At 39.2% G+C, this 14,743-nt stretch overlaps 1 protein-coding gene across 2 annotated transcripts in view; it reads right to left on the bottom strand.

The window, feature by feature from the left end:
• Nucleotides 1-14,732, bottom strand: part of lrrk2 (leucine-rich repeat kinase 2) — a 38,754-nt gene extending 24,022 nt beyond the window's left edge. For both annotated transcript variants that reach the window (XR_003279286.1, XM_026239517.1), the window contains exons 1-20: nucleotides 14,433-14,732; nucleotides 14,190-14,269; nucleotides 13,094-13,191; nucleotides 9,412-9,500; nucleotides 8,889-9,026; nucleotides 8,527-8,661; nucleotides 8,299-8,430; nucleotides 8,078-8,197; nucleotides 7,074-7,213; nucleotides 6,894-6,967; nucleotides 5,863-5,969; nucleotides 5,543-5,672; nucleotides 5,337-5,461; nucleotides 5,048-5,175; nucleotides 2,818-2,962; nucleotides 2,534-2,673; nucleotides 2,322-2,450; nucleotides 2,077-2,247; nucleotides 393-657; nucleotides 41-223 (exon numbers count right to left, since the gene is read on the bottom strand). Coding sequence is in view for 1 of the 2 variants with exons in the window: in XM_026239517.1 (XP_026095302.1) it covers nucleotides 41-223; nucleotides 393-657; nucleotides 2,077-2,247; nucleotides 2,322-2,450; nucleotides 2,534-2,673; nucleotides 2,818-2,962; nucleotides 5,048-5,175; nucleotides 5,337-5,461; nucleotides 5,543-5,672; nucleotides 5,863-5,969; nucleotides 6,894-6,967; nucleotides 7,074-7,213; nucleotides 8,078-8,197; nucleotides 8,299-8,430; nucleotides 8,527-8,661; nucleotides 8,889-9,026; nucleotides 9,412-9,500; nucleotides 13,094-13,191; nucleotides 14,190-14,269; nucleotides 14,433-14,568 (2,665 nt within the window). In the remaining variant the exon portion in view is untranslated. The remainder of the gene's footprint in view (nucleotides 1-40; nucleotides 224-392; nucleotides 658-2,076; nucleotides 2,248-2,321; nucleotides 2,451-2,533; nucleotides 2,674-2,817; nucleotides 2,963-5,047; nucleotides 5,176-5,336; nucleotides 5,462-5,542; nucleotides 5,673-5,862; nucleotides 5,970-6,893; nucleotides 6,968-7,073; nucleotides 7,214-8,077; nucleotides 8,198-8,298; nucleotides 8,431-8,526; nucleotides 8,662-8,888; nucleotides 9,027-9,411; nucleotides 9,501-13,093; nucleotides 13,192-14,189; nucleotides 14,270-14,432) is intronic.
• Nucleotides 14,733-14,743: the final 11 nt, after the last annotated feature.

The following is a 14,743-nucleotide window of genomic DNA, read 5'->3' on the forward strand; positions in this document are numbered from 1 at the left end:
CAATGAAATGACTAATTTATTTATGTGAGAACCATCTTACCGTCAATCTCCATGTCATCAAACAATGAGACCAGACTTTCATCTAAGGAAATGTGTGATTCGTCACTTTCCTCATCTGTGAAATATTCTGATGCGCTGGCATCACTCCGTAATCTACCAACTCCCACAAACCCTTTATTCCTCTGGAATGACAAGATCTGTCCGGCTAAACGCTGACCTTTACCTTAAAGATACAAGGACAAGATTCACCAACAACAGTCAGGCTAATTTAAGTTATGTAGAATTAAATTCCCTACACATTACTTAGAGAAAACAAAGCCAGACTGAAGTAAACGTGGTCCAGGCCCCAGAACATGTACATGACAGCTGTCAGATCATGTGAACAGACTCACTGTTCTTCTTGTTGACAGGAGACTGAGGTTTGCGCTCCGAGAGCAGAGCGCTAAGCCACAACGCTTTCATTTGTCCGAGGCGGAAGCTCCCGAGGCACAGGGCATTGTTGGCGTGGTCCAGCCCCAGACGGCCGAGCAAGAGGGTGACGGCAGGGTCATCACCCCTCCTGACACACACGCTCAGAGCTCCACGTAACTGCTGCTCATGAACTCCTGCAGAAACCAGCAGCTCCAGCAGTGCCAGAGGAGCCCCTCGATCACAAACCTGCTCAAACACAGCAACAGGTTCTTTACAGAGAGGAAGGACAAGCCAGTTATAAATTAGGATATGAATACAAGAAGGCATACATATCTAGAATGGCTAAGCAAATCTAATGGGCTAATTTTCATTTTGGGGTGAACTATTCCTTTAAGAGTTAAAGGGATAGTTCACCAAAAACTGAAAATTGGGCCATTAATTACTCACCCTCATGTCGTTACAATATCCTCAAAACACAACTGAAGATATTTAAAATTAAATGCGAGCGGTTTCTGTCCCTCCATTGACAGCTTAACAGTCCGAGTTACTCCAGTGGTTCAACTGTCATTTTCTAAAGCGACCAAAAAACTAAAATAATGACATTTTATTCATTGGAGTAACATGGACTACTTTCATGATGTTTTCACTACCTTTCTGTGCTTTCGAAGTGAAAGTTGCTCAAGCTGTCAATGGAGGGATAGAAACCTCTCGGATTTAATTGAAAATATGTTCAACTGTATTCAGAGGATGAACGAAAGTCTTGTAATGTAATTATTTGCATGAGTAGAGTACATACAAAGTCAATGGAAAGACGCGAATGGAGGCTAAATTCGTGCCAGGCGACGATTATGATGCGAAATGAGTGATGCGTTTGCAGTGAACACACGATACTTGATTCTCTCACGTCTTCTGCTCAAGTTACAAAATGTCAACTCGAGCGGTAAATTCGCCTGATGCATTCTCGCACAAGCCAATCAGCGAAGAGCTTATTGACATGTCCGGTTGTATCAGAAAATGGAGGAGAGTATTATTGTAGCCATCGAGTTGTGTGTGGCTCTGTATGGTGCTGTGAACCCAGACATGTCTGCATTTGGCTTTCTGGCATTTTTGGGACTTCCACAACAGGTACCATGGTTGATTACTCGCGCGATGTTATTTCACATCACTCGAAGCGAGCAATCATAGTGGAAAAAACTATGATAGTTGCTTTGAACCTGTTTTCTTGGAAGTCCCAAATGTGTTGAAAAGCTAAACGCCTCCAGCGCTGATTGCCTTAACCTATACGTGAAAATGCATCATTCAAATTTTACAAGTTTGAGGCGAATATAGGCAAGGCAAGTTTATTTATATAGCACATTTCGTACACAATGGTAATTCAAAGTGCTTTACATAAAAGAAAGTAAAATAATCATGATTTAATTATATAGTATTTGTTTGTGGCAAATGTGTTGTGCATTTCACGTTATCCACCGCAAATTCTCATATATTCGCATCTTTGAATTGACTCTGTATGTACTTTGTATCTACTTGCGCAAATAATTAAATTCGCATTTGGTGTGAACACACCATTGGAGGCTTGGAACAACATGGGGTGAGTTAATTAATGACAGAATTTTCATCTTGGCTGAACTGTCCCTTTAAGAAATTGAGGTTTATGTTTCACACCTGATATATAAGTGAATCGCTCTTTGTTTTCTTGTTGATGTCAGCACCCAGCTGGATGAGACATTCTGCCATGTCCACATCACCGTCCTCACACGCTCTGTCCAGCAGCGTGTACAGGATCTCACTGTCCGCCACCATCTTAGACAGGCACAGGCAACTCATTCCCTGCAGCTGAAGCAGAACAAAGTCTAGGGTTAATCAGGGGTTCTCGACTTGTTTAAGAACTGTTGGTTTAATTTTCTTACTGGATCTCGGCGCTGGTCTGTTGTACTTTCCCGCAGGATCTGGAAGATTTCTTTCTCGAAGGCTTCCTTCTGCAGCCACGCTGCGGCACTCGAGCAGGTATCCAACAACTTCCACACCGCCCGAAGACCCTAACGACAAGAACAAACTGTTCGAGAAAACCTCAAAAACAACAAACCTTTTGAATTTGTTACTATTAACTGTTTTGAGCTACCTTTAGAAGCATGACAGTGTCCTCTTTGTGTTGCCGTACAGAGCTGACCAAAACTGAGGCCAGTACAGGCACCACCATACGAGAGAGCTTCTTCTTAGAGATGAGGTGAAACAGAAGACTAAGGCCCCAGTAGTGAACTTCTACAAAGTGTGAGGATTTTCAGTTAATATACAGCCGGGGGATGCTTACATACTCAACAGAGTGTTGCAGGGATGACATGCTGACACAGCACATGTCGCCACTCAACAGTCTGACTGGGATTAGGAGCAGAGGCACGGACTCACCGCGCTCCTGTGGAAACATCTGCAGCGTATGAAGAACCGTATCTATCGCTCCCTGCTGGCACATGAGGTCAACGGCTCCAGAACAGTCAGTTAGCGCCGAGAGCACACCGAGTCCACACTCCTGAATCTCCTCACTACTGATAAACTAAACACACATAGCAAATTAAACACCCACTACACTTACAGTACTTCCAAAAAAAAGTAAAAAAAAAAAAAAAAATAGCAGTATTGGGAAAAGTCCACGAGTCGGGACTCAAACTGGGGAAGTCTGAGGTGCAACAGAGCTATATGTGGACACGCTCCCACGAGGCACTCGATACTTACATTTTAAAATAAAAAAAAACACCTGATTAAAGTCCAATTCTATCCTTTAAAAAAAGTTAAAGTCCCAGTTAAAGTTAAAGTCTATAGACGACATGTCAAGCAAATTGTTGACTTCCATTGAAAATTAGCAAAAACAACAAACCATTGTTTTACAGTAATGAAATTGCTTTGGAAGTCATTGAGGAGGAGAGGCATTTGAGAGGGTGCAAAAGGAGAAGTGAAGGTATATTAAAGATATATATTAAATGAACAGTTCAACTCAAATAATAAAAATCCTGTCATCAGTTGTGGGACTCGTCCTCATGTTGCTTCAAACCCATTCGAGATTTCCATTCACTTCATTCGTCAATAGAAATTAAGATGTTTAATTTTCTGTCTCTTCATTTAAAGCCTAATCCATCAAACCTTTCATGCTTCAAAAAGCGTTTAAAGACACTATAAAAGTAGTCCATAAACAGCAGTTTAGGCGTGAAAGCATAGATGAACTTCTGTTTCCCGTATCTGATGTGTTCTGTGTGTCCATCACTGTTTATGTTTATTAAAGCCTAAATTAAATCTGAAAAGGCTTCAGAAGCCTCGGATTAAATTGCTTAATTCATATGGACAACTTTCACAATGCCTTTGAAAGCACTGACGTTTTGGAAGAAATGGACAGAAATCTCTCAGGTTAAACATACCATAATTTGTGTTTTGAGGATGATTACAAAAAGGTGTTCAATAACATGACTAAATGATGACGGAATTTTCTTTTTTGACGTAATATCACTTTAATCTTTATCCTTTTTCAGTTGTAAAAATCACAATTTTGTGGCGATACGCTAGTTTTCTCTCCATATCAAGCAAAGATTCTTGAAGACACTTCAGCTTTATTACGCATTTTGGTTATGCTTTCCTTTAGCATTAAAGGGGGGGTGAAATGCTCGTTTTCACTCAATATCCTGTTAATCTTGAGTACCTATAGAGTAGTACTGCATCCTTCATAACTCCAAAAAGTCTTTAGTTTTATTATATTCATAAGAGAAAGATAGTCTGTACCGATTTTTCCCGGAAAAACACGACCGACTGGAGGCGTGACGTGTGGGCGGAGCTAAAGAATCACGAGCGCGAGTAGCGTTGAGAAGCTGTGACAGCTGTGAAGGCTGAAACTGAACGAGAGCAGCAGCAGCAAGGACTCGATCCGAGCGGGGCTCGAACCCGGGTCTCCGATGGGAGGGGACGCACTAACAAGGAGGCAGAGATATTTGAAGCAGTTTTACTCACCGCCTGTGGTTCCAACACACAATCGTGACCCTTTTTCGTTGGGATTGCATCATCCTTAAGAAATAAACGATACGCAAATCCGTCGTCAAACTGGGCCTTGTTTGTAAAACAAGCATTTTAGAAATGCAAGGAACAAACACAAACACTTGCACAACTCCGTTGATGCTCTGTAAAAATAAACTCCATCCACCGGTCCCTTAATGCTGTGTGTGTTTTTTTTTTTTGGTAATCTGTGCAGGGTTGTCTTGCCCTGGCAACCAAAAACACACTCCTTTTGTGACATTTGGCGACGCTCTCGCTCTGATCAGTGAAGTCTGTTGTGCTCTCAGTGCTCTGCTATACGGGAGCGCGCGCTCTTCCGGCAGAAGTGCCTCAGGACCCATATAAGGAAATTCCGCTCCATCTAACGTCACACAGAGCCATACTCAAAAAAAACTTTCCGAAACTTGTGACAAACCGGAAGGAGTATTTTTGGAACAGAAATACTCCTTCAAACGTACAACTTAATTTTTGAAACTTTGTCCATGTTTAGCATGGGAATCCAACTCTTTAACAGTGTAAAAAACTCAGTATGCATGAAATAGCATTTCACCCCCCCTTTAACGTCCATGCTGAATTAACCCAGCTGTTCTACCCGTACACGTACCCTATTAAGTGCCTGTAGATAGACAGTGTGAGCTCCCTCTAGTACACACTGGTTCTTCAGCACTCGCAGGGACACGTCCACCGTGTCAGGGTCCGCCACCGAGGTGCCATGCTCTCTTAAACTCCTGTCTGCACACACAAGAACACATTATAGATGGAGGCACTGTGGTTCACCAGAAAACCTGTATTGTCATCATAGTCATGAGGGCGAGTAAATATGTCATTTTTTAACTATTCCGTTAATGAAATAAAAACACAACTCTTGCAGATTCAGCAGACTGATTTCTTACCTGGACTGAGGAGAACTAAACTGGCTCTGAGACCCTCCAGCTGAACCTCAGGAATGAAGTTATGTGTCCTGAGAGCAGTCAGGATCTGACCGAGCATCAGGGTCCCGTCATCTAGACTGGCCCGCCTGGAGTAACATAAAATCAGGATTCCAGCTGTATGTTTTTGTCTGTCATACATCACATATGTGGACGTCGTGTGTGCTTACGCTCCCTGGAAGAGTGTGTGAAGCAGTTTGCAGGCTCTTTCACACACGGCGCTGGAGTCTGCGTGTTTCTGCATCAGATGCACAATGTTGACATGAATGCCATGTGACAGCAGCAGAGCCCTTATCCGACCTGAAGTACAAAAACACATCGAGCCATTTTTGATCTCTACTGAGTACAGATTTTAAAAAACATACTTTTTATGTTTACTCTACACCCACACATCTCTGTAAAAGATGCAGTCAATTTTTCTTTTTTGTGTAACTCATCTCATCTCGTTGCATGTATCTAAGACTGAAGAGAAGTGAACTGCTGAGCTTACTGTGGCGCTGTATTAGTGTGAGTAGTGTACAGGAAGCAGCTTGGAAAACCTCCACACTGGATGAATGCAAAAGCATGGCGGCCATGATGAGAGAATGAAGGGGAGGTCTGTGGGACGGAAACAAACCAAATCTACATAGTTCAGACATAACAGCCTAAGCTCATTAACATAAGACCGACTACCTTTAAACATCATCACATATTCAGTATTCAGCAACATCTATTCAGTATTCAGTTACACGAAGACAAGACAGGATTGTGGCTTAAGTTAAACAAGAACACACACAAATTTAAGCCTCTGCCCTTGTGTAAATACGAATGGTAAATAACACTCACGATGAAGTTTATTGTAGAAACCAGGGATGAAATTTCAGAAAAGCCAAGGTGTGACTAAAAACAGCCACTGCACTTCAAAATATCTATAAATCACGCTTAAAATTATAAAGCTCACAGCATGAAGTAGAAGTAGGAGTTTCTAACAGTCAGGTCAACAAATTATTGTACCCTAAAGAGATCATTCATGTGAAATACTACACATTTGTAATCATTTACTCACTCTCATGTTGTTCAAAAAACAATTTGATTCATTCCATTGAGCTTTCTCATTCATATTTACACACAATCAAATCTGCCACTCACGCAAGAATAAGATTTGTGCACTTCAGTAAAGGAGACGGTTTTCAGTAAATAATGACTTCAGTTTGGCCTAAACCAAGCTTTCATGACATCAGAAAACTTAAAATATAGGGCAAAAGCTGTACTGATCACTTTTATAATGCTCTTTTTTTTTACAGCCACTGTTCACCATCCACTTTCATTGTATGTAAAAAGAGCAGCATGAACATTCCTCAAAACGTCTCTTTTTTTTCTTTTTTCTGAATAGATCTCACTGATAATAACAGTTTTAAGGGGACAGCCAATCAAAACTAAGCACATTTATTTCAATAATATTGGTCTCCATCTCTAATTATAAGAGGACTTTCGGACAAAATATGCTACAGTAGATTGCTCAGAATATGAAGCAACGCTAACCTTCCTTCCAGTTCCACATGGTTGAAGGAGTTGTAATGAAGCAGCAAGCTGTTTAAAGCCCAACATACAGTTTCCTGATTGGACCAAGAGAGAGAAAAAGTTACATATTCACTATAGTAAAAGCAAAAGAATGAGATAAGATCATTTCTGTAGTGCAGGTTTCAACGTGTGCTGTGTCACCTGCACTGCAGGATTGTCAGCATGTCTCTCTAAAGCAGTATAACAGGCCTCTCTCCAGATAAGCATTTCCTCTCCTTGGGTGGCTTCTTTCCGTTTTGCCTCGTCCTCCTCCAGCCCTACATTCTGTACAATACACTCGGCTGAGTGACAAAAAACAACAAAACATTAACACAGAGCCCAGCCCATGACACGCAGGCAGAAAATAAATCAAATAAAAAAACATGACATACAGTGGAGGCAACCAATCAGGTTCATTTTTTTTTTTTTTGGTTTCCTTTTGATCAATCAAATGCATCCATTCCTTCCTAAATAAAATTATTATTTTTTCTTCATTTTCAGTCTTACCCCAAACCTTTGAATGATAGTGTACCACAAAAAAAATATTATTTCTTAATAATCAGAAAAAAAAAATCAGCATACTAGAATGATTTCTGAAGATCATGTGACACTGAAGACTGGAGAAATTATGCTGAATTTACGATCAAACTGAATGTTTGATCACTGGAATAAAAACTGTTGAAATAAAACACTGTTATTTTTAATTGTAATAATATTTCACAATATTACAGTTTTTTTTTATCAAATGAATGCAGCCTTTGGGAACACAAGCGACGTCTTTCAAATTATTATTTTTTTCACTCTATCTTTAATTACCTCATGTTTACTCTAAAGAATGAGCACTTTTGCCGAGCCACTTTGCCAACATCAGCAGAAGGCCTTTTTGAGTTTTGTTTGTGGCATAATAAAAATAAAACAATTATGTAAATGAGAGCGTCAAATTGGACATACACTGGTCACTTAAAACGTCCAGGTAACACTGACAGTCATGTCCAAAAAATTCAAAATGTATGTCTGGCAAATAACAATCATGAAAATGAAAATAAATCATAAAAAAGCACCCTATTGGTCCACCTTATATATGGGCTCTAAGGGATCCAGTGGAGAGCCAGGTTCTAAACATATATAGTCCTATCATGTTCATTTTCATGTTCCTATTGACTCACCGAGTGCGCTCAGGCAGGAAAGGCCAGTGGTCTGCACTGTGGCATTCTTAGGATAAGAGACACATGCTTTCACCACCACCTTATGGACACCATTCAGCACCAGTATGTTATAGTAACTCTCTGTTAAATGGCAAACAAACATAACATAACTCAAAAATAAACCACTTTCTAAAAGTTATGAGAAAAGCATAATGTCATCATGACCTTTGACCTGGGCCCACCTGAAGTAAATTTCCGTAACAGACGGCACCCAACCTCCTGTATGGGCTCCGAGTCGAGCCACATGTCCATAGCCTGACACACTAGACTGTAGCATTTAACGGGTTTGGACATCAGAATCTCAATATTGCTGGCTAGACTCAAGAAAGAGAAGCTAATTTAATGCTGTTTGTAATAATATGGTTTAATAGTATCATTTAACATATTTTGTAATTCCAAGTGTGTTATACCTGGAGCAGACAGTGGTATGAGGACCCTTAGAGCTTGCAGAACCACATTGTCACTGTCCATGAACAGCCTAAGCGCGTCCAAAACCACCTCATGGTCCTTGTTCTCAATGAACTCCACCAGGTGAGCATCAGAAACTGACAATCAACCAGGTTAATTAGACAGAAATTAACAATGTCCTTATGACATTGAGAAGTAAATTCTGCCGTCCAACAGTAATATATATTTTTTCTAATTTCTTCAGGTTAAGCCAAACTAGTGGACAAACTGTGAAGTGTGTCCATGTTTTCCTCACCGTGGAAATTATAGGGACCTTTATTACTTTTGTACATGCTCAAAATGATTTGTAACAAATCAGTGTTACCAGTTTGCAGCAGTAGTTGTAAAGCAGCACATCCCTGTAGATGAACCTCTTCTTTGTCAGGAAATGACCTCATGGCGTCCAGAACCAAGTCAAAAACGTCCACCTCTACCTCGTCCAGAATCTGCATCAGAATCGCATCTGATCCACAAACACCAAACATTATTTTCACTTCAGAAAAACTGCAAAATGCTCCTCAAGTGTAATTACAAAAGCCATATCTAACCATCATAATGATTATGTTTGTGTAAGGGGAATGTGGACTATTCATAACAAGAACTCCATGTATCAGATGTTTTCTCGATCTCCATATTTGTATAATGTACTTTCATTTCTTACTTGATTGTGTCATTTGTAGTACTTATTGCAATGAGTAGTTTATAGTTTGGTTTAAATTTTTATGAAATAAGTTTTTTTTTTTTTTTTCTAAAGAAGTTAAATGAATTAGAACAAATTTTTCGGACCCAATGCACCATAATGGTTGTTTAGTCAGTACATATAAACATTATGTAAAATCAAGTCTTACCTGATTTCAGTAGGAGAGCCAGAGCTCTCAGGCCCACCATCATCATTTTGGAATCTTTACGATACACTGAAAGCACTTTTAAGATCTGCCTATGAACAAACATGTAAAACTTGCATAAACCTTCTGAACATGGACAAACAGAAATATCTCAGACAACATAAGGTTTACCATTGCCACTGCTACTGCGGAAATGTATACAGGTGCTGGTTATATACTTAGTATATCATCAAAAAGTTAATTTATTTCACTAATTCCATTCAAAAAGTGAAACTTGTAAATTATATTCATTCATTATACACAGACTGATATATTTCAAATGTTTATTTCTTTTAATCTTGATGATTATAACTGACAACTAAGGAAAATCCCAGATTTTCTTGACTTCCCAAGGAGGGCAAGACACAAAAGGTCACTGCAAAAGAGGCTGGCTGTTCACAGAGCTCTGTGTCCAAGCACATTAATAGAGAAGTGAAGGGGAAGGAAAAGATGCAGTAGAAAAAAAAGTGTACAAGCAATAGGGATAACTGCACCCTGGAGAGGATTGTGAAACAAAACCCATTCAAAGATTTGGGGGAGATTCACAGAGAGTGGACCGCAGCTGGAGTCAGTGCTTCAAGAACCACTACACACAGACGTATGCAAGACATGGGTTTCAGCTTCGCATTCCTTGTGTCAAGCCACTCTTGAACAACAGACGGCGTCAAAAAGGACTGGACTGCTGCTGAGTGGTCCAAAGTTATGTGCACTGATGAAAGTAAATTTTGCATTTCCTTTGGAAATCAGGGTCCCAGAGTCTGGAGGAAGAGAGGAGAGGCACACAATCCACGTTGCTTGAGGTCCAGTGTAAAGTTTCCACAGTCAGTGATGGTTTGGGGTGCCATGTCATCTGCTGGTGTTGGTCCACTGTGTTTTCTGAGGTCAAAGGTCAACACAGCCGTATACCAGGAAGTTTTAGAGGACAACAGGACTTGGCACCTGCACACAGTGCCAGTACCTGGTTTAAGGACCATGGTATCCCTGTTCTTAATTGGCCACCAAACTCATCTGACCTTAACCCCACAGAAAATGTATGGGGTATTGAAAAGAGGAAGATGCGCTATGCCAGACCCAAGAATACAGACGATCTGAAGTAGGGGTGCTCCGATCACGATCGGCCGATCGTTAATGCGCATCTCGTCAGTAAAGCCAGTTCTCTAATCAGCGGTTAATTCCATCAGGTGCCTGATTTCACATAGAGCAGCTGTTACTACACAGAGCCATTGTTAACTGAGAAGATGCGCCAAAAAACGTGGGATTTGAACGAAGTGGATTTGCGCATCTTCTCTATTAACAACGGCTCTGTGTAGTAACAGCTGCTCTATGTGAAATCACGCACCTGATGGAATTATCCGATGTTTAGAGAACCGGCTTTACTGACCAATGCTCATTAACGATCGGCTGATCGTGATCGGAGCACCTCTAATCTGAAGGCCACTATCAGAGCAACCTGGGCTCTCATAACACCTGAGCAGTGCCACAGACTGATCTCCTCCATGCCACGCCGCATTGCTGCAGTAATTCAAGCAAAAAAAGCTGCAACTAAGTATTGAGTGCTGTACATGCTCATAGTTTTCATGTTCATATTTTTCAGTTGGCCAAGATTTCTAAAAATCCTTTCTTTGAATTGGTAAAACCAGAAAGAGGACCTCTTGTAATTTAATACTATGGTATGCCACAGGGTTCGGTCCTGAGCCCTTGTACTTGTACAGTTTCCTTGTAAGATCAGCTCTACATTCTTCCTTCTCATAAATATTTAAGTTACATAACATGTTTTCAAGCAGAGCATTAGGTTCACACATTCATTCAAATTTGAGACTTGATTTATTACAATATACTTTTGGCTGGATGCCCCAATGCATTCATAAATACAATGCACTGCAACTTCATCAAAATGCAGCAGCTAAAGTTCTAACCAGATCTACAAACATCGTATGACCTTGTCAGTCCCATGCTGTAATCATCACCACACTTGTTCACACTCCTGTTCAATTATTAATTATTTCTACTAAACTATTTGGGGCTCACAACACAGCTAAATCCAGTTGAAGATGAAATATATTTTCTTAAAGAGGTCATATGATGCGATTTCAAGTTTTCATTTCTCTTTGAAGTGTAACAAGCTGTTCATGAATACATAAGATCCCTAAAGTTGCAAAGACTAAAGTCTCAAACCCAAAGAGATATTATTTATGAAAGTTAAGATTCGTCCAAGCCCTCCTAAACCACTTCTTTTTAAACATGCCCCCACATCTATGTCACTGAGTGGGATTTGCATAACACCACCCAAATGGCATTGCATTGAAAGAAGGCGCAACTTTTATTCTCTCTGTAGTATGTTGCTGTCGCTGCCACCGTGTTATGAAGATGCTGTGTGTTTTGTTATGAAAGTGAAACTACTTTGTTTGGACTTCCAAAAGAGGACACAACTAGAAATCAGTAGTTAAGTTGTATTTACAACGCTGTTCCAGGACAGTTGAACCCAAATATACAGATGTGTGCAACACGTTTTACGGAGGACGAGGACTGTTTCCTGGGAGAGTAGTCCACAATGCCGGTGCTCTGACAAATAATGCTGAATCACAGTCTTTAAGTATGTTTTCATGTGTAAAGATTTTGCCACTGATAATTCAAATGTGAGTTTTGACCAGTGTAGAATAGCACTTGTTTTTTTGTAATTTCTCCGATCATAAAAGCAGACATGATTGAATCGCAGCCCGATACGCAACGCATAAAAAGGCAGTATAAGTTATTATAATCAGTAATTATGTTCCCACTGGATGCAACAACTGCGTTGTTTATAATTGGTTTTATTGTTTTTGTCTCTTCGCCTCAAGGCACAGCATCACAGTATGGTAAGAGGTGTAACATTTACGTCACAAGCTGGAGGTATTCAGCCAATCAAAATGCACTGGATAGCTGGCCAATCAGCATACTCCTCACTTTTCAGAATGATAAGCTTTGTAAAAATCTACACGTTTCAGAAAGCAGGGCATTGAGGGGAAACAATACTGTACATTATGTGGAAAATAATGTGGTTTTTTTTACCTTAAACCACATAAACACATTTAATTACAGCAAATACACAAAATAATGTTCTTTTATATGTGTTTTTATTTTTCATTCCAAAGTTTAAGAGCACCTGTTAAACTCAGATCCACATTTTCCACCTTACCTGCCATCATCTTTTACTATCGGCATTTGACGTGGATTTCTATAATATTTATAATAATAATAGTATATATTATTTATATACAATATAATGTATAATGATAAAACCTAAAAAATACAATCCAAAATACTGTGCAGCAAAATTACATGTGCTCAAGTGTGTGTGTAGGAATACTTTGTAAAAAATTGTTCACTTTTTTTGTTTTATTTGTTTAATATGTGACTGCCCAGAATTCCATACCACCCAATGTTTCTTCTTATATACTTTTACACCTAGAGAGTTTTTCTAAAGCACTCATTCTTTAGTATAATGTGAAAAGTGCTATAGAAATAAACTGATATGCATCAATCATCCAAGTCAAACACTTTTAATCTTAACCAGTAAATATACTATATAATAAACAATAGTACAATGCACTATACTATATAAACAGGAGCCCATTCAGGCTCATAAAAAGAACTCAATGAGACTTACTTGTGCACCTCAGTAAACTCATATTCATCAGGGTTGGCCAGACTGTCCAGAGTGTCGGGACAGATCTCCATCAGACGACAGAGCAGAGACCAGCCTACCTGTGATGAGAACAGGATATCACACTTCACTATAGCCTAAATCACTTTTCTGAGTCAATAAAACACTTCAATTCAATTTACAGGAGAAAAGATTTTACAAGAAACAGTACAAATTTAAACGGTTATTATTATTATTATTGAATATAAAATATAGTTTCATACCATTTTAATATACATATTCTTTTTAATATATATTTTTAATCAAAAAAATTTGTAAATAATTTTTAACAAATAATTATCATTCATTTAAAAGATGATTTTTAATATTTGAACATGCACTCTTAAAATGAAACAATGGCAACTATTAAGATCCTTTAACAGCCAAAGAAACTTTCTTCAAAGAAATAGTTTCTTCTCACTAATAATAATAATAATAATAATAATAATAATAAAAGGGTTCTTTTTAAAAAGTGTTCATTTAAAGTTGTTTAAATTAAATTAAATTAATGTATTTAGCAGACGCTTTTATCCAAAGTGACTTACAGTGCATTCAGGCTATCAATTTTTACATATCATGTGTTCCCGGGGAATCGAACCCCAAACCTTGCGCTTGTTTGCTTGCTAGCACAGTGCTCTACCAGTTGAGCTACAGGAACACTAAAAACAGAAATAAAAACTGTTTTTTTGGCACTGTAATGAGTGTGTTCAAGGACAAACGGGATTTTCATTGAATTATGACTTAAACTCAAAATGTCTGAAAACTTGGAAAAAACATGAACTCACAAACTGTGCAAATGAGGAGCAAATTAACTACCTTCTTGTTATTTCAAAGGTGCTTTTTTATCATTTTGAGATTGACAGTCTCAGTCTATGTTCACTTCAATTATATAGCAACAAGCAGCATGAAAATTATTCGAAATATCCCCCTTTTCCAAAGTCATATGGTTCGGGACAACACAAGAGGGAGGGCACTCAAATGGTGACAGGATGTTGGATTTTTGGATGAACTATTAAGCATTTGCCAGGAAATTTGTGCAGGCAATATAAAAGATGACTACCTGCTGAACTTTGTTGTTAAAATGCGATGATAATACCAGAATCAGAGGCATATGGACGTTTTGATCAGCAAACAGCTCAACTGCAGGACAAAAGAAGAACACAGGTCTAAAAATATCTGAGCAGATGTCCCACTGGATAAAGCACACAGAGGGGGGTTAACGTCTGTATAGCTGTCAATCAAAATATTAAGACATGCATCAGAAATATCAACATATTTTCAGTGGTCATGACTCATTATTTACCACAGTGCTCCGTATGGGACAGGAACAGCAGGTCTTGCATAATCTGGACCATGGTGCCCAACTGCTTCCCCTCTTGAAGGTTCAACCTCACCAGCAGCTTCTTGAGCCTGATCCCCAGCTCCTCTTTATCAGCCATGCTCTTCTATTATCTGGCATCAAACACACGTTTAAAGCAGCTTCTGATACTCACTGACCATGTGGACACAATGTTGCTGCTGTAGGTCATCATCTGTTTCACAGCGCGCGAGCTCTTCTGCCATATTTATGCAAAGCAGAACATGAGTTATGATAGAGTAAAGACTGATATGACT

The sequence above is a fragment of the Carassius auratus genome, chromosome 50 (assembly GCF_003368295.1).
Source record: "Carassius auratus strain Wakin chromosome 50, ASM336829v1, whole genome shotgun sequence".
Classification (NCBI taxonomy): Eukaryota; Metazoa; Chordata; class Actinopteri; order Cypriniformes; family Cyprinidae; genus Carassius; species Carassius auratus.